The sequence below is a fragment of the Alligator mississippiensis genome, chromosome 3 (assembly GCF_030867095.1).
Source record: "Alligator mississippiensis isolate rAllMis1 chromosome 3, rAllMis1, whole genome shotgun sequence".
NCBI lineage: Eukaryota > Metazoa > Chordata > Crocodylia > Alligatoridae > Alligator > Alligator mississippiensis.
Window position 1 is genome coordinate 156,091,829 of NC_081826.1, and position 19,200 is coordinate 156,111,028.

General features: G+C 45.7%; 1 protein-coding gene across 1 annotated transcript in view; it reads left to right on the forward strand.

Annotated features, from left to right (window-relative positions):
* The first annotated feature begins 6,628 nt into the window (after nucleotides 1–6,628).
* The window catches only part of FUT10 (fucosyltransferase 10), a 29,165-nt gene continuing 16,593 nt past the window's right edge, over nucleotides 6,629–19,200 (forward strand). Inside the window, exons 1-3 of the mRNA XM_006272904.4 lie at nucleotides 6,629–6,754; nucleotides 11,852–12,151; nucleotides 18,417–18,711. Coding sequence (XP_006272966.1) covers nucleotides 12,071–12,151; nucleotides 18,417–18,711 — 376 coding nt within the window. The 5' untranslated portion in view covers nucleotides 6,629–6,754; nucleotides 11,852–12,070. The remainder of the gene's footprint in view (nucleotides 6,755–11,851; nucleotides 12,152–18,416; nucleotides 18,712–19,200) is intronic.

Genomic DNA, 19,200 nt, shown 5'->3' on the forward strand with positions numbered 1-19,200 from the left:
CCCCGCCCGGAAGAACGGCACTTCCGGCACCCGGGCCTCCTGCACCATAGAGAACGGGCCCTGGCTGGAGCGTCGCCCCTGCGGTTGGCCGCCCCTCTGCTCTGTGGAAAGGCCTTTAGTGTGTCTCTGTGCTCCTCTCCGCCGCGGGGAGTGCGGCAGTGACAGCGCGGCCCTGAGCGCGGGCACGTCGGGAGCGCCTTGCAGTATGTGATTGCACCGGCCCTGTCACGGGGCCCGCGCCTCGCTACACAGAGCTGACCTTTCCTAAGGCAGGAACATTTGTTACAGTCTCTTCCACTACCTGAAGCCTGGCCAGGTGGATACTGCTGTGACACTGACATTTTTGTGTGTGGTAGAAATACATATTTACATGCCAAGTACCACCCCACACAAAAGAAACCTTACCCTGTTACCAAAACTGCACCGGCGCAGCCCGCGCACCTGTTTACAAAGGCCCGCTGGACAACCAGACCCATTACAATATTTGCTTCGCGCGCTACACAAGAAAACAAACTCTGGCCTCTCAGACCAGGCAGCCCCTTCCTTTCACCCCCATCCCACAAAGTCACATACTCAGCTCACCTGTCGTCCGTGTCCAGCTCCTGCTGGAGGGCCCACTACTGGTGTCACTGTCCTCAGTTCCACTTGTCTTTTCCTCTTCCTCACTGTCACCACCCCCTTCCCTGCTAGGGTGAGGTTGGAAGATCCGAAATGCCCCTGGAAGTCCAAAAGGGTGGGGCAGCCATGCCCTGCATCCCTCCGGATCAGCCCCTACTAGGGACATCTGCTGACTATCTGCGGCTGGGTGCCAGGCCCGTGGCCTTGAGCCTCTACAGGCTGTATATAGCAGAGATGTGACAAGTAGACATGAAGCCAGGGTTTAGGATGATGTGCTGGGTTATGATGGAGTTCTGTGTGGATAGAAACATAATCCAGATGGTGGCAGGCACTGGATGGGTTTGAATGCTGCGATGGGCCATGGGGGGTGGTTGCTGATGAGGGAGGATGACTACAAGGCATAGTTTGGGTGTTGAGGGTTTGTGCTTTGTTGATGGGAGGGTGGGAAAGGTTAATTCTTTAACATTTATAAAACACATGGAAGTCGCCCAGTGGAAGTGCTAGAGAAGTGCAAAGTGTTATCCTAAATTTAACCTGTGGAAGCAAGATAAAACACTTGAGTTGTCATGAGAAGTTGCTGAATTCTGCTGCATACAAGGGTTGAAAAGTGTAATAGTGAACAGGGCACTGGACTGGGAGCCAGGACACCTGGGGCTTGATTCTCCTTGCCTGTGTAATCACTTTTATCAGTGCAAAGTGAGGTGACTGTAACGTGCTCCTTCACTTTGACATCAGAAGGGCCAGGCCTCCAAGGTCTATGTCTGGCTCTGCTACTAACCTTTTGTATGTAAGTCACTTCACCTCTCTGCATAGTGCCCTCCCTTGCCATATGTCTGTTTAAATTGTACGTGCTTGGATACCTGAATCATCTCTATAGTACCTGGAACAACCGAGTGCTTATCTCAGCTGATACTTCTAGGTACTACCATAAGACCTATTGTAATACTGTAACAAGTAAAACACACCAATAATGTAAGGAAAATCTGTTATGGACAATAGAACTATGAATAGTCACAGGAAGAAAGTGTAGAAAAGCACTTATAACAAGAGAAAGAAGGTAATCAGAAATAGCTAAACCAAGGAAGTAGGGTTATAGAATACAGAGTAGTAAAACCAATATATATGTACAAGCAAAACAAAATGAAAGATAAAAAAAAATACAAATAGCAATGAGAAAAACAACATATGCTGGAAACGTGATAAAAAAATTTAGAAAAATGTCCATACTACATGACACCATCACCAAAAACAGGATCAAACCATGCAGAGAAGCACAAATACCAAAACAAAACAAAACAACAACAACAAAACTCAACCAAACACATAACTATACAGGAAGAAAACCAAGCCGAATAAAAATAATTGAAGAAATGTCTTATTTTTCAGACTAAACTTGTACAGAGAAATATAAAGTGAGTAAACAACATTTTTCTCACATACAGCATGCAACTACACTGTGGAGCCAAATCAAACCATGGTGTTTCCAACCTCAGCCAGAAAGTCAGCTTACCTGATTAATATACAGTACACCCCCCAATTCTGGAGGGTTGATTTAATGGAAAAGGTAAGTGGAAATTTAATGGTAGAAGAAATGGGACAGGCATGAGCTATATGATTCTTTCTAGGTGACCTACAGGGACCACCTGAAAAGCCTGGAATACCTTCACCAGTGTAACCTCTGGAAGATCCTTGGCATAAAGTGGGAGTATTGTCGTACAAATGCCAGTGTCCTTACTGATGCTAACACCATGAGCATAGAAGTATCGATTATTCAACATCAGCTGCAGTGGACAAGACATTGTATACACATGCCTGATGTACATTTACCAAAACAACTGCTATATCCCAACCTAGCCAAGGACAAAGGACATGTTGGGGCCAGAGGAAATGCTTCAAGGACACCCTCATGGCAAACATTAAGAAGCGTGGCATTGACACCAAAAGTTGGGAAAAACTAGCCTAGGACAGGGCTACATGGTAACATCTTGTGAGAAAATGTGCATCTTACTTTGAGGAAAACTGTCTCACCCTGGAGGCAGAAAAATGACAGAAACAGAAAGAAAGGAAACAAGACCAAGAAATCTGTGGTTCAGCCCTCCCTTTAACCACCACCTGTGGCATCTGCCAGAGAGTCTGTGGTTCTAGGATAGGCCTTCTTAGCCATCAGTGGACTCATCTACAACCCTTTATTTCACTCCTGGGGGTGATCATCCTCGACTGTGAGGGATCACCGATGATATGGTTCTTCCACCAGTTGAGGATCTGGCTTATTATATCCTTAGGGTTATAAAAAACACAGTGACAAAAAATGGCTAGTATGAAAAAGGTGAGAGTAATATTATTGCCCAAATAAAAGGAAAGATAGAGGAAACATTAAATGGGTATTATTGATACCAGCCAGTGTTAGATCATCCTGTCTCTGTTATTATCAGATTATACCCTCCACTATGTTCCCTACTTTTAAAAGCCTGAAACAAAAGTGATTTCACCACCTGCTTAGAGAAACGATTGCAGTTTCATACACCACTTCATCAATATTTTCCTGATGTTCAAGGTAATTTTTTCTTTTCCTAATTTTATCCTTGTAACAGGGTGGACTTTCCCTTTAGGGAGCAACGGTTGCCCTGTTAAGACAGCCCAGCTGTGGGCATCTGGGTAAGAAGAGAATGTCCCATTGGGAGTTTTAAAAGCTGCAAGAGAAGTAATCAAGATTACTTGTCCTGGGGCTGGAGGAGAAAGCAGCTTCCCCTCCTAGTATCTGGGAGAAGATAAGGATTTTGGATTGTTTGGACTAATCTTTGCTTTGAAGAATGGCTAAGGAGCCTATAAGGGAATGGTTTCTGCAAAAGCCAGCTGGCTAAAGGACTCACTTAGAATCCTATTAGGCTCAGTGAATTGAATTAATTTGAGGCTGTTATTCTGAGGAAGGTTAAATTGGGCATTGACTTTGGCTTAGATATATTTTATATAACTCCTACCTTACTTGTGTTTATGTAGCCTTTGCCAGGCAGGTATACAGGTTTTTCTCGCTTTATGCTGTACATGTGTTCCGGGAAAATAGTGCATAACTCGAATTCGCATGAAGGGAACCCACTTTACAATATAACAAATAGGGTTACGTTGCAAGATCTCGACTGTACTGACCCCCAGACCCATTTCTACCACTTTTACAAGACAGTTTTGGTACTCACCAACAGCAGACAGTACACACAGGCACAGGGTGGTGGAAAATGTTACCATAATGGGGATGGCAACTGCAGAAACATTTGCAGATAACGAGCGAGGAGCACAGGAGACTACATTTTGGTGCATATCGCTCCCACAGTGCACCACACAAAGCAGCTGACTGTGGGCTTCCACCACACAGATTGCATAAGAGTGAATTTACCTTGCATATAACGAATTTTTGGTATAAAAAAGGTCATCGCATAAGAGTAAATTCTCCCATACAGAACCTGCATAAAGCGAGGGAAACCGGTGTTATATGAACACAGTTCAGATCAGAGGCTGCAGTAGCAGCTGAATTCCACTGGGTGGCAAAGAGAGGTAAGGAATGCATCTAGGGTTTGTCTCTAGCCCAGTGATTCTCAACTAGGGTGCCTTCAGATCCTTCCAAGGGTGATGCAGGGTGCCATGTAATATTAGCACTGTTAGGCATGCAAATATGATTCATAAGATAAACCCTAAGATTTCAAATAGGAAACCACAGTGTTAAAAACATTCTGACCTGTTGTGGTATTTCTGAATTCTTTGCAACAGAAGAACTATCCTATTATTATTTCAAAGTAAAAAAAAAAGAGTGAAAACCAAAAACTGGCACTTTCCAAAGGGTGTCTTGATTCTAAAAAGGTTGAGAAACACTGCTCTAGTCTCTGTAATTAACTGGTTTGACATCATATCACTGCCAGTATTGGCTACATGTGACAGTCTGGCTGAAATGAATACTGCAAGAAGTGGTGTACTGCATACAGTTCTGGGCACCATGCTTCAGGAAGTACGTGGAGAGGCTTGAGAGGGTCCAAAGGAGGGCTACGCATATGGTTAGAGGTATGGAGATCAGGCCATACAACGAGAAGTTGAGAGACGTGGGTCTGTTCAGCCTGGAGAAGAGAAGACTCAGGGGGGACTTGGTGGCAGCCTATAAGTATAAAAGGGGTGCATATCAGGGACTGGGAGAACATCTGTTCACCAGGGCTCTCCAGGGGAAGACTAAGACTAAAGGTCATAAATTGCTAAAAGACTGCTTTAGATTAGACATAAGGAAAAACTTCTTTACAACTTGAGTGTCCAGGGTTTGGAATAGACTCCCCCCAGAGGTGGTACAATCACCTACTCTGGATATCTTCAAAAAACGTCTGGATGCACACCTTGCATGGGCGACTGGTACTGCCTTAGTCAGGGGGGCACATGTCCCCCCAGCAACCTGTCAGCGATAAGGGGGAGATCCCCACCCCAGCCAATCTCGCTGATTAGGGGTCCCCCTTGGCCGATCCCACCGACTGGCAGATCGCTGTGGCTGATTGCTGAGGCCAGTGCTTGCAGGGGAGCCACTGGCGCTCTCACCTGCCCCCCCTGCCTGTTGCCTAAGCAGCAAGCCCGGCTGGTCAGGGGGTGAACTGGCGCTCTCAGGGGGTGCATGTGCACTCCCTACACATCGCCACTGATTTGACCCCAGCAGTCTTTCCTGCCCAAGCTCAGGGGGTTGGACCTAATGATCTCAAGAGGTTCCTTCCAGCCCCTAACATCTATGAATCTATGAATCCTTTCTGCTGTCTCATTCCTTGTCCCTTCAGCCTCTATCTCCCACATGCCATTTCTCTTCACTCCCTCTTCAGGTTTCCTCTTGCACCCCCAACATCCTCTTCAAACATCCTTCTGTCTCCTTCGCTGCCACATTTACCTGGAGCCTCTTTCACTCCCTCCTCTCAAACCTGTCTGTATTGACAGAGCAACCAAACCTTACCTGGCCTACATGCAACGTGTATAAATTATATAGATCATGCATATGTAATGTATTTATCATTTTAGAGCCACTGATTCCTCCTCCACACTCTTTCAGTCTGCCCTCTGCGCCCAGGGCCTGTGTTACCCCTTCTAATCTTTTCATGCCTTTTCCATGTGTAATGTCATTTCTTTTCCTCCCTCTTACACCACAAGTAGCCTGGGCTTTTTCTGTTCCATCAGGTGCAAAACAAGGTACCAATTTCTTAAATCTTTTGGGTCATTTTTTTCCTCTTAGGCAGTCCACTTCTTCCTTTTATGTCCAAAGCATAAACTATAACATTTTCTGACATACTCCCAAAAGGGTTGAGTCAGGCCATAATAACTTGCTTTCAAAATTAAACATATCTTTTACTGTAAACATTTTTAAAGAAACTAGTTCCAAAGGATCCTTAGACAGGAGTGCCTATTTCCTACTGCTTTGCTCGCAGGACACCTGTGCTCAAATCTAGCAGAGCAGAATGATGCTCTTTTATACCTTGCCTAGGATCAGCTGCTAGAGGATGACTATGCAGTCTTTTAATCCTGAGTATATCAAGTTGATTTCAAAATGTCACATGCCACATCTGATTTCATAAACTGCCGAGCATATGCACTTCAGCCCTTGCATGGTCTGTAAAGCCTGGAGCTCACAAGGGACTTGAGAGCTTCCCAACTTTGGTGACGCATTTCTTTTTATAACTGGCAACCTCTGGCAGAATGCAGTGAATCTAAGTCCTCTGAGGAACCAGCGCAGGCTAACATAACTGCCGTTGTCAAAAAAAAAAAATTAAAGTCATCACAGAGAACAGATTTTTGCTGAGATCTCCTTGTTTGGAACTTCCTGGAAGATCAATTTAAAAATTGATGGCACACAATTAGTGTAATTATAGTCTGTTAAGTTTCCTTTGCAGAACATTCGGGATCTAGGAAATACCCAAATCTTGGCTGCTGCTCTTCTTCCTAATGGAACTACAAAAACCCTGGATTCTGGATTAACATGAACTGGCTCCTCTCAAGGGGGACTGTTGCCACATTTCATTTGCTTTGAAATATCCTTCAATCCAGGTTTTATCCTGATCCCAAGTAGATGCACAAACTGAAAGTAAAAAACAGCTTAGAAACAATGGCATGAAACAGGACCAATTTTCATGAGGTAAGTTTAAAAAAAGCTAAAGGAAACACTGCAGAAGGATTTCCTGGTTTGTGTAACAGCATGGCATGTAGTGATGCTCAAAAAGATGCAGAGCCATCTGCTAGTCTGAAAGGTTTGAAATGAGGAACAGGCATAGCAAACCTTAAGTCCTGGGTTGTTGTTGTGGAACAGATTAAGTCGATGTAGTTTTGGGAATGAAAAAAAAAATCAGTGTGTAGCTGAGAAGCACAGTTTTTGGTAATTTGGCAAGATGACGTTTCAAAGATGTATTAGTGCCATTTTAATGAGCTTGCTGCATTCCGTAGGACAAAAAGAGGCAGTAATTTCTGAAATCTGCCTCAGATATTCTAAGGTATGTTCTGTGCCCAGTCAACTCAGCTTTCAGAGTTGTTACCAGGATATAACTATTTACTACTACTTCACAAAAGTTTCAACCTTGGGGTACTGCGAATTAGCAAGAAGCCCACTGCATCAGTATGTAATCACATGATACCATGCAGATGATAGAATTCAACATGCCAATACTGCCTGTTTTCCCAAACAAAGACAACTTCAGCCTCATTAATTAATAATTAGATTCTTAGTTTCGTCAGTCAGCAAGGACAAGAAAAGGTGCATTGTATTATAGAAGCCATGCTAAATTCTGTTCTGGATGAGTTATTTTAGATTTAGACTGTGTAAGGGAATATAGAATTTGCACTGCTATACATGTAACCTTTGGCTGCAGGATATGAAATGCATGGGCAAAAAGTACTTAAATAAAAATTTGGGGCGTTTATATACATGCTTAGGGAGGCGGCAGGGTGGAGGGAAGTGCTTTAAAGAGCCATTTTAATTAAAGTGCCCAGAGTGTCATATGTATCAGCGTCCCTGCTCTGAAAAATGGCAACAGGGGCACTTTAACTAAAGCTCATTGAATGAGCTATAGTTAAAGTGCCCCCGCTGCCATTTTTCAGCATGGGGGCGCTGTTACACATGACACTGGAATCTGTTGGACCACGGTAATTACCACGTGCCAGAATGTGGTAATTACCATGCTCCAAGAGACTCGATTAATCAAGTCTGCTCTGGCGTGCTGTAATTACAGTGTTTCAGAGCAGCCTTGATGCACATAAAGTACAGAGCATCTAGCAGCTAATTCATCCCGTTAAAATGCTGAGGCAGGCCTCAGAATCATGAGATTGGCTAAAAAACATGAGGTTTTTTTGAAGTGCACTTTGGGTTCTTTTTTGTCTTCTAGTTTCTGAGTTGCCAGGAGGGATTCATCAAGTTTTCAAGTTTCTTTCCACATCACTGAGGACTAGAAACAGAGTTTTGTTTTGTTTTTTAAATGAAATCTGAAACCCGCATGTATTTGCATAACAATAGGAGCTGGAGTTTTAAGAAAGTCATTTAATCCACCAACCATGCCCATAAAAGCAACAGGACTGTCAAGCTTTGCTAAATCTGGGCCCATTTTTTAAAAACTATAGCACAATATATTTAGAACGTGTCTCCCTTTATTTGGAGAACATTAAAGTGTCAGATTTTCAGCACCCAGCAGTGTTCATGGAGAATAACAAGAGGATTGAGGCACTGAACACTTTTAAAAATACCACTTGATTTATGGGAGCTGAACTTTTTGAAAATCTGGCCCTAAACTTAGCATAAGGTACAAAACACTCTTCTGCTTACTCACTTCCTACAACCTGCCTGGTGGCATTACATCACTATGAAGATTTAACTAATCTGAGGTAAAATACTAGTTAAAAAGAGGCTGTTACACTAGTTAGCAGGTCATGTTAAAGGCTACTGGGAGTCTTGTGCATGTGTATTGTGATAGTCCTTAATTACATGGTCACATACATTTTTCCCACGGTACCGTTGCCTCATTCATTGTACAGAATGGATGGTGGTCTGGGAATAAGTCAAGATGTGTAGGAAGTGAGTCTGTGTGTCAGATCCTTGCTTTTTGCTATCTTCTGCTATAGTTATAGATCCCGGGTGCTGGCAAGTATGTAATGAATGAGGCAGGACCATTGATGGGGGAGAAAGGATAGATCATTTCATGGTTCAGGAAGTGGAGTGCCATCCTGCAGACATAAACTGTATCCCCACCTCTTCTAGAGAGTACCTGTGTATTGCTGGGCAAGTAACTTAAATGAAAATGTTCACAGTTGGCCACTACATGTATGTTCTTGATTTTCTAGGTACTTAGTCACTATGAATACTGTATGTTAGCCTGGTTATTGACTTTTTTTTGTATCACTTTATTGCTTTAACTCAACAGGAGGTTGTCTAGAAGCAATAGGTAGATTAGCTACCTCTTAGCAAACACTAAAAAGTTGTTATGGGGTTATGCCTGTATGATTTGCTTCGATAATTTTATTTCTTCCTCAGCCAACATAGAAAATTGATTCGGAGCAGGACAGGAAAAGATTAGGGAACACAGAAGATCTCAGCCAGAATTAAATGAAGCAATAGAGAGAGAGAGATGGCCACTACAACAGAAGAACCAGGCTGAGACATAGAAAATACATTTTAGAGAAAAGGGAATTTCTTTGTTGAATTTACGGTATCTTTTCACAAATAGCCTGCACCTTTTCTCCTAAAAAACAACTGGGAAAAATTCATGTGTGTATTATATGTGTGAAAATGGGCTCCCTATGGGTCTGCAAATATGGTAGTGGTGGGGAGAGAGGGGAGCGATGACAGCATTAATTGCCACAGAGCAATGGCAATTAATGCCACTAACACTCAGTGCCCTACTCCCTGCTGCCCCCTCCATCAAATTTCCTGGCCTGGGGGGGAACCTCCCCCTCCCCCCTCAAACTTCATGTTGAATTGGGCCAGCATGTGGGGTTGGTCTGGCGTACAGGGTTTAACCCACTACATGGCCCTGGACCCAGCATTCTGGGTCTGGTCCCATGAGTTAGCTCTGGAGTCATGTGCCAGGTTGGACTCAGTGTGCGGCTCCAGAGCAATCATGCAGTCCTGGACTTGGCATATGGCTCTGAAGCCAGCATGTGGGGTCATATCTGCCATGCAGCCCCAGTGCCAACGTGCTGGATCAGGCCTTGTGTGGCCTCAACCCCAGAGACACCAGACCTCAGGTACTTACCTGTATTGCAGCATAAGATCTTTTATCCTTCTTGAGGCCTTCCAAAAATAGGGTGTGTGTTAAATCTGGGGGCATTTTCTATGCAAGAAATCACAGTAATGTGTGAATTGGTCCATGGTCACTAGGCTAGGGCATCAGAGGTGGCTTGGATGTCGTCCTAGGATCATCATTCCTTTGTGCACTGTTGCCTCCAGCGACTGGCCTGTCTTAGTCTGAGGGGCCTCGGAAGAGCTTTAACCCTTTTATTTTGAGTATCTACTTTCAACATATACCTGGCATGACCCACCCATTCTGTGACAGACTCACCAGTGTGTCAGCTCAGGACAAAGCAGCTTGGACAGAACAGTGAATCTGGCCCTGAGTTTCAAAAAGCAAGTCTCTTTGGCAGGTACCAGTGCCACGTCTGACCCTTGTGTCTTGTGTGGTCACTCGCACCCCTGTGCAGGGTGTGTAAAACACTGCCGGAGTAGAATGTGCATGATACGCGCCCCCCAGATCTGTACACGGGCCAAGCGCAGTCTGTGGGCTCAAGCTTCCACCCTGCTTCCCTTCCCTGGGGCCTTCACAGCCCAGCAGGCATGACCCAGCATGGCTGGGGACAGTGGGGTCGTGCGGGGATCTCCTTGCCGCTGCGAGCTCCCCACCACTGCCCTGACAATGTGCCTTCTGCACGTGCCACTGCTTTGAGGGGCACAGCCCTGCATGCAGGAGGTGTGTCACCAGGGCAGTGAGGGGCAAACAGTGGCAAGCAACTTCTCTGTGTGGCTCTGGTGCTCCCTGCTGTGCCAGGTGGTGCCTGCTGGGCCACAGAGGCCCTGGGGGAAGGAAGCAGTGTGGAGTGAGCAGCAGCAACCAGCTTCTCTGTGTGGGCCCACCGTTACCTGCCACCCAGCACAGCAGGGAGCACCAGAGTTGTGCAGAAAAGCTTCTCACCACTGCTCACACCACAGTGCCCTGGCTACATGCCTCCTGCGCACGGGGCTGTGCCCCCTCAAAGCAGTGGCACGTGCAGGGGACATGTTGCCAGGGCAAGGGGGGGGAGGGGGAGAGTTCGGAGAAGTGAGAAGATGCCTACATGGCCCCACTATCCTCAGTCGTGCTGGGTCATGCCCGATGGAAGGGAAGCAGGGCGGTAGCCCATGCTTGCTGCCTGCCCTGACCCATGCACAGGTCCCCCCTGCTCCCTGGGAATACAGGCAGCAGCAGGGAGCCGGCCGAACCCTCCCTTGGATGACCCATGCGCAGCACTGTCCTGCTCCCTGCTGGGGCCCTGGAACCATGCATTGTTGCCCTGGGCCCCAAGCCCCTGCCCAGCTCCCTCCCTCCTTCTGTCCCTCCCTACAGGGGCCTCAATCCCCCTCTCTCCCCCACTTACCCAGTGGAGCTGCTCTGCAGGCTGCCTGAGGCCACATGCATGTCCATGCACGTGGTGCCTCGTGCCTGACCACCCTCCTCCTGCTCCCTCCCAGCTCCCTGCAGGCTGGAACTCCACCAGCCTGCAGGGAGTTCATTGCAAAATGGCAAAATCTGTGGGTTTCTCTTGTAAAACGAGAAATCCGCGTTTGCCTCTGATAAAAGGTAAAATCCACGGTTTATTCCATTTTTCCATGGGAAACAAAAAACCCGAATCCCCGATCATAACATTATTTCAGTAGTATGTAGGCATTCTTGTTCTGGTATTATTTCTCAGGCTCATAGGGGTTAGGTAGCTGTGTCAAGCACTAGCTGTTCATGCTGTTAACAGCAACCATCAGCCAGAATTCTCCACATACTGACAGACAGTGACCTACTTTAGGTTTTTTGCACAAAGATAACTGCATAAAGTTCAAGACACTGGAGAATCAGGCTTTGTTTAGTCTGTTTTATTAAAAGCTAGGCTTATTCACAACCACTATCTGAAACATGGTGAAGATGTCACCTCCAATAATTGTAGTTGCACTTTTGTCCATAATATACAGGTTTCTAATGTCTCTCTCTTACCTCCATGTTTGATTTAGCTACTTCATCCAGTGCTAAGACATGTCTGGCTCAAAATGCTGGTCTGGTGTCCACAGAAAACCAAAGTCCTTGATTGTGTCACATTCTCAGTAGTGATGACTGGGGAGAAGAACAGAGTGAAAAGTGCAGGAGGGATGATGGAACATGTGGAACAAACTGGTATGCCTGGGACCAAGCCTTAACTGTTGCTGGCTACCCTGCATGCCTCACAGTGCAGCATGATTAGGATCAGGAGGAAGAAACTTTGGGCATCTTGCTTTTGCATCGTGACCTGCTTTTTCCTTCTTGTGACACTCCAGGTACCTTTTGTACTCAGTTTGGGTAACTGAAGAATTATGGTTTGGGAAGGGAGGAGGAGATAAGGGACATGTATGACTGCTCAAAATGTTACTTGATTGAAGCAGGACAAAGCAGTTGTTTAAGGCATGGAATATTTTCATTAATAAGCAGTATATTAAGGCAAACCTGCATAAAGAAAGTCTACTGATTGGGAATGTCTACACGAGATGCTTAATGCTCAGTAAACTAATTCTACCTTGTGTTAGCATGTCACATCAAAAGCTGTGCTAATTTGGTAATGTGCAGTAGAGTGAGTCCACTGTGCATTGTGTCACAAAAAGACTGTGCGCCTTTGCTACTGTACAGTAGTGCCAGCTACTGCACATTTGTGTAGTACCTCATATTAGAGGTACTAAACTTAATGTGCAGTAGCAAAGGCACATTAATGTACGCATAGACAAGCCCATTGTGTACTTCAGTGAGAGTACAGGGCTAGAGGCAATAGGTAAAATAAATTAATACCTGTAAGCCATATTGTATCATTATTAAAAAGAAGAAAGAAGAAACAAACCCAGTAGCATTCCAGACCAATGACATTTTGAGGCAGTTTTAACACTTTCATAGAATTATAGAAAAGTAGAGCTAGAAGGGACCACAGGAGGCCACCTAGTTCAACACCCTGTTCAAGGCAGGATCATCCTTATCTAACCATCGTAGACAAGTGTTTATCTAATCTGTTCTTAAAGGTTCACAAACAACCCTCTTACACAACCATCAGGCAGAATGCCTGAAAACATCAAAAACACCTTAACTTACCACAGGTAAAGCAGGGGGACGAGGGTACCATTAGTGGCCGGCCAAGGACATAACTAGTTGTTAAAATTAGCTGAAGAGATCCAAGGAAGAAGAGCATACCCTCTGTTATAGAGGAAGGCAAAAACCCCACAGTCCATGCCAGTCTGCCAATGGGGTAATATTCCTCTCTCATCCCAACTGTGGCGAATAATCTGATTTTGAGCAGAAGAGCAAGACTCTCTAGCTAGGAACCTTTGCATTTTTTTTTTAATCTCAGGAGCATTGGTACACCCCACTCAAAATCTTCAGCTGTGGTGGCAGCCTCTACCCGGTGCTTCTGAGGATAAGTATTGTAAAAAAAAATCCTTCCTTGTCCCTGTTGTAACCAGCAAAGCAAACTTAGAAGCATGGGAAAACCAAATACCCCCAGTGACAAGCTGCAGAATCTGGACAAGTCCCAATGTGCGGTTAAAACAGTTGTGAGAGAGTTCTCAAGAGCATGGTCTCCCATCTCTTTCAGCATCACCTCATTACTGTTGGTGGAGAACCCTTGGAAAACGTTGAGCATTTCCCATACCTTGTCAGTGAAAATGTGAATAGGTAGAAATTAGAAAGACAATGATTTTTTGTATCCAGTAGATTTAGGAAGTGAAGTTCATAGGCTCGTCTACGGAAGGTGTTTTGTAAAACCATGGACTCAATATAGACATTGATTTTATGACATGTTACAATCTGCTTGACATATGATTCACCAGGTGCCTGCCTGACCTGACCTCTTACATTCATCTTTTTCCCCACCTTTTCTCCCCTCCCCTCCCCTACTTTTCTGCCCTTTGTCTCCCTGATTTCCTGCTATATCCTTCTTTATTGATAGCCTTTCTTATCCTGTATATTTCCTCTGTAATGTTTCCCTTTGGCCTTTCTTTTCCCCTGCTTTCTTCCCCCTCTCTCCCCTGCTTTACCTTTTGTTTTTCCTTTTTACCTATTTATATTTTCACTGCATCCTCTCACACTTTGAACTTCTCTCAATCCTGTTTTCCTGATTTCCAACTATTTTCTTTTTCACTGACAGCCTCCTTTCTACCTTGCATTCTATCACTGTAATGTCTCCCTTCAGCCTTTTTTATTCTTTTCCCCTGCTCTCTTCTCCTCCCCCCTCCCCCCTTTGCTTTACCTTTCTGCTTCACCTTCTGTCTTTCTAATTCTACCTATTTACATTTTCACTGACATCCTGCCACACTGTTAGCTTCTTTCATTTCGTGGAGTCTCAGAACAGCAGATACTCCCCATGCCTGAAGAAGGGTGACTGCGCCCGAAGAAGGGTGACTGCACCCGAAAGCTTGCCAAGGACTTTTTTCCAACTATTCAGTTGGTCTAGTAAAAGATATCACATCTACCCAAAGAACCTTGCCTTCCATACCTATCCCAGTCAGTCAGTCTTGATGTAGAAATCAACCATAGGATTTGCTATGCCAGCATATCCTTTGGAAAGCAGTTTCGCCATGTCTTTGCTGACTGAAACCTGCAGATGGAAACTAAGATCCTGGTCTACAGTGCAGTAGTTACTCCCATGCTTTTCTATGGGTATGAGAGGTGGGAGACATATCAAAACCATCTTAGGCGCCTGGAATGGTCCCATCAACATTGTCTCAGGAAGATCCTTCGCATTAGATGGAAAGACCACTGCACCAATGCCAGCATTCTCTCAGTAGGTAACATAATTAGCACTGAGGCAAGGATCATGAAACACAACCTTTGCTGGGCTGGCCTGTGTGCAAATGGCTGACACTCATCTCCTGAAGCAAGTCCTCTTCTCTCAACTTAATCATGGTAAGAGGAACCGCAAAGGACAGAGGAAGCACTACAAGGACACCCTTAAAGCATCCCTTAAGAAGAGTGGGATCAACTCTACAAACTGGGAAGTGCTGGCTGCTAACAGGTCTCAGTAGTGCTGCACCATACATCAAGCTACAACCCACTTTGAAGAGAACAGCCTTGCTCAGGAAGCCAAAAAATGGCAGAGGAGGAAGGAAAGTGCACAACATCCTGGCCAACAGTTGTGCCCTACCCAAGGCACCACTTGTCATATTTGTGGAAAAAACTTGTAAATCACAGATTTGGATTCCTCAGCCCCCTACTAATCCCCCCCACCAGCAGACATCATCCTCATATCGAGGGATAGCAGCTATTTCTAGTTCAGTCCTAGCATAATGTCACAAAAATCCCACTCCTAGCTATGTGAACCTGCCACCATTCTGTGTTAAATTGTAGTCTGTTATGTCTCATGGGTGAGGTAGGTCAGGCAGGCTGACCACCAAGGAAAACCCAGAAGCTGCAGTGATTGGGAATAGAGACTCAGGAGGAATATGTCTACATGACCTCTGTGCTAGCTGCAGGGGCACCACTGTAAGGCAAGCCCTCCTAGTCCACACACTGAGTCTCCAAATGAGGTAATATAGGCATCTTAGTGTGGCTCTACACATGCACCCAACATCTCTCAGGCTGTCTGTACTGGACATGCTGTTGGGTACACTCTCAGGTCTGCTCTAAGGTGACTGCATTGCCTCATTTCTAGGGCTTGGCATGTGCTGAGCAGGAGCAAGTTGGGTGCGTGTGTGAGCTTGTCAGTAGTGCTGGCCATGTAGATATGCCTTAAGTGGTCTTCTTCCTCCTCAGCTGGTACTTTGGGGGCAGCTGCTTCTCCTTCCCATTAGAGGTTAGGCTTAATTTTCTCTAGGGTATCCTACTTTGACCAAAATTGTTCTCTTGTCCCTCCATTTCTAAAGTCTGAGCCATGGCTTAGTTCAGGGGTGTCCAACTGGCAAGTGGTTCAGCTGCAGCCCACAGGGCTTGTTGGCATGGCTCCGGAAGCCAGGAGGTAAACACTGCTGCTGCTTGCCTCCACCCCCACCAATATCCTTTCTTTATGACTGGTGACTAAAATTAGCAGCTGGAGAAAAGGGGGCAATACAGGTTTCCCTTGATTTATGAGGGTTCTTTATATACGAGTTCGCTCTTATGTGATGAGCATATTTAGACCCATAATTTGTTATATGCGAGGTAAATTCACTGTTATGCAATCAGCATAGATGCCCCCCTGCCGAAGCAGGTAAGTCTGTGGGGGGAGGGGAAAGAGCTGTGGCCCCACTCACCCCAGCCCCAGCTGCAGTGGCCCCGGGAACGGCCAGTGCCAGCTGGCTGCAGCTGATGGGATGCACTGTCCCTCCGCACCTGGGCTCACCCCAGCTCCTGGGTTGCGCCGTGCCGTGGTGCAGGCAGCTGGTGTCAGCTGTTCCTGGGGCTGCTCCAGCACAGGCTGGGGTGAATGCCATGCCCCATGCTGCCCAGGGCTCCGCTTGTCCATACTCACCCCAGCCCGTGCTAGAGTAGCCCCGGGAACAGCCAACACCAGTTGCCTGCACCAGGGCATGACACAGCCCAGGAGCAGAGGTGAGTGGGGACAGGCGGAGCATGGTGTAGCCCAGTGGCTGCAGGCAACTGGTGTTGGCTGCTCCCAGGGCCACTGCAGCTGGAGCTGGGGTAAGTGCTTCTCTGTTGCCTCTGCTTTGCTGCCTCATGCAGCCCTGGGAGTGGCACCCCTCCCCCCACCCCTTCCCTAGTCCCAGCCTCACTCCCTCTCCCTCCCTCACCTCCATGGGAACCAATCCCTATTTGTTACATTGTAAAGTGGGATTGCTTTATGCAAATTCAATTTATGCACCGTTCTCTGGGAATGCATGTACAGCATAAATCGAGGGAAACCTGTATAGCATTCATCTCCTGGGTTCCAGACCTGCACCAACACAGTGGTTCTGGTAGCTGTGCCAATAAGCTATCACCTCACTGGTGAAGGTGGGTCAAGAAGCCTTGTGGTTTGGATCCAGGCTGCAGGGCCAGGTGAATTGGAAACCCCTGCTTTAGCTCATTCCCATATTGTGGCAGTGAGTGCAGCTGAACCAGTATGGAGGCATCTGCTGCTGGATCAGCCCTTATTTAATAGATAGCAACAATTAGTTAATTTAAGTCCATTGTGGCTGTGGTTACCTTCTTCAAAGGCTGTCATCTCAACAGAACTCCTCCACTAAGCAGGTTCAGATCTGTCCAGAAGTTGAATTGTATAATCATAGACAACTGTTATTAAAAACAAACAAACCCAAATGGAAAAACAACAGTTAAACCTTCCAGCCCTTTTCCCTGCCAACAAGAGATTGTTCTTGCATCCTGTAACACATCTGAGTTTTGTATAGCTTCTTACATATAATATCCCACTCTTCAGTGAGTTACAGAGTCAAACAGTGCAGTTTACAAAGTTAAAATGACAGCATTTTATTTCACAGTGCATACGAAAGTATATGAGGCTGTTGGGAAATGAATACTAAAAAATGGCATTGATCAGCACAATGTAAGCCACCCAAGCCTTTCAGATATTCTCCTTCATAGCCACCCCATTTGGCTCTTGGGGTATAAACAGATGCTGTAATTTGGAGCAGTTTTTGGTGTACCGGGATGCCTTGTTACAACTGATCCATTTCATTGGTGTCTACAGACATTGCCTAAGGCTGTTGTCCCAAAGGGTTGGCTCCCTACTGCCCCTAAGGCTTTGGGGGCTTGATCCTGTGGGACAACAGCCCTGGGTGCTGTTCTCCAACCCAAGGTGTGAGTTTGCAAGTGGATGAACCCCCATGGGGGCTCCCTTGCTTGCAGACATGTGCCCTTGGAGTGTGGCAACCAGATATGCACCCTGTGGGAATCTCCTGCAGGGAGTTCCTGTGGTGCACAATAAGCGAACAGATTTTCTCTTCTATAAAGCATCACAAACTGTGACTATCTTTAGTCATGTCAACATTTTTCATAGGTAGAGCATGACAAGGGGCTAGGATGTCTGTTTGCTTGCAACTTGTGCTACCACAAACGTTCTTGCTAGAGCTGTGTGCAGAGCGTCCTAGCTCCAACTCTGATTAACATAACTTCTCGCATTGGAGATGTTAACAGCAGTGTACAAGAGGTCATATACAGCAAGGTTTATATGTCCTGCATACCCCAGGAATGAGGCTGAGTACCATCCCCTGGCAGTTCTAACTGATCTGTTAACTCTTTTCATGTATGCAGACATCATTTTTAAAAGATCCCTCCTGTAACTAGTAGGACTCATTTAGAAAAATAGGTTGTTTGACTTCTATTCTGTCTTTCTTCAGCAGACTGAAAATACATTTGAAGCTATTGGTGCCCTGGCTGTATTTCAACCTGAGTAATTTACCCTTTGTATATCCTTATTCCCATAACAGTTCAAGCTGATGCCTAAGCTGAGGCAGCTGTGCAGTGTTGCTTACTATTACTAAGCAGCTGCTGTCAACTGTTTTAAGAGCTGGCAAAATTTCACTGACAGAAACCTTACACAAGGTTAATAAGTTTTAATTAGTATTTCATAGGCAAAACTGTACATCCCTGATAATGGAGCTTAGGCTGTATGTGTATCTGTTTTTTTCACAGGTGGTAGTTGAATTGGGCAAATCAGAAAGGAAGGAAATAATTCTCTCCAGCTTGCAAGATGGCCCATTAAAACTGGAGGAACAGAAGAAACAGGCTTATCAGTTCTTGAAGAAACAGGAACTCTTTAGTGATGTGAAGACAGCCGTGGCTGTAGACCAATATCCCATTCTGCTCTGGTGGTCCCCTCTGACTGGAGAGACAGGGAGGCTAGGGGAGTGTGGAGAGGATCTTTGCTTCTTTACCATCAATAGGACCTACCAGCATAATCACATGACAAGAGCATTTCTGTTCTATGGTAAGGAGCTCGTTCATTTTAAATGACTGATTTCTACCCTGCATCCCATTCCCCATTTCTCTCTCATAGATTGCTGTAAACATCCATGGCAAAATTTTGATGATCTACCTGGTAGTACGTATCCTCAGCAGAAGTCTGTGATCACACATAAGGCATAGCTCTACTCTGAAACCTGGCTTTCTTTTGGAAAAGCAGTGTGAAATTAGTTGTGCCTTTTGATGGTTCCCAGCTCACATGCGCTCACTGTACAAGAGAAGTGATAATTTACCAACTGCCTGACTTGAAAAAGCCAGCTCAAGATCTCCATGTCAAGCTGGTCTCTATCATTTCCTTGCATCACTACCTGGGATAAAGGCTGTGCATGGCCTCTGTGATATTTGTAAAAACCCTTTTATCTTAAAATCAGGGCTGTTCAGCTTCTGAACAGCTGGGGGCCACATGCTGCAGGGCTACACACTGCGTGGGCCACAGAGCCGAGGGTCACACACT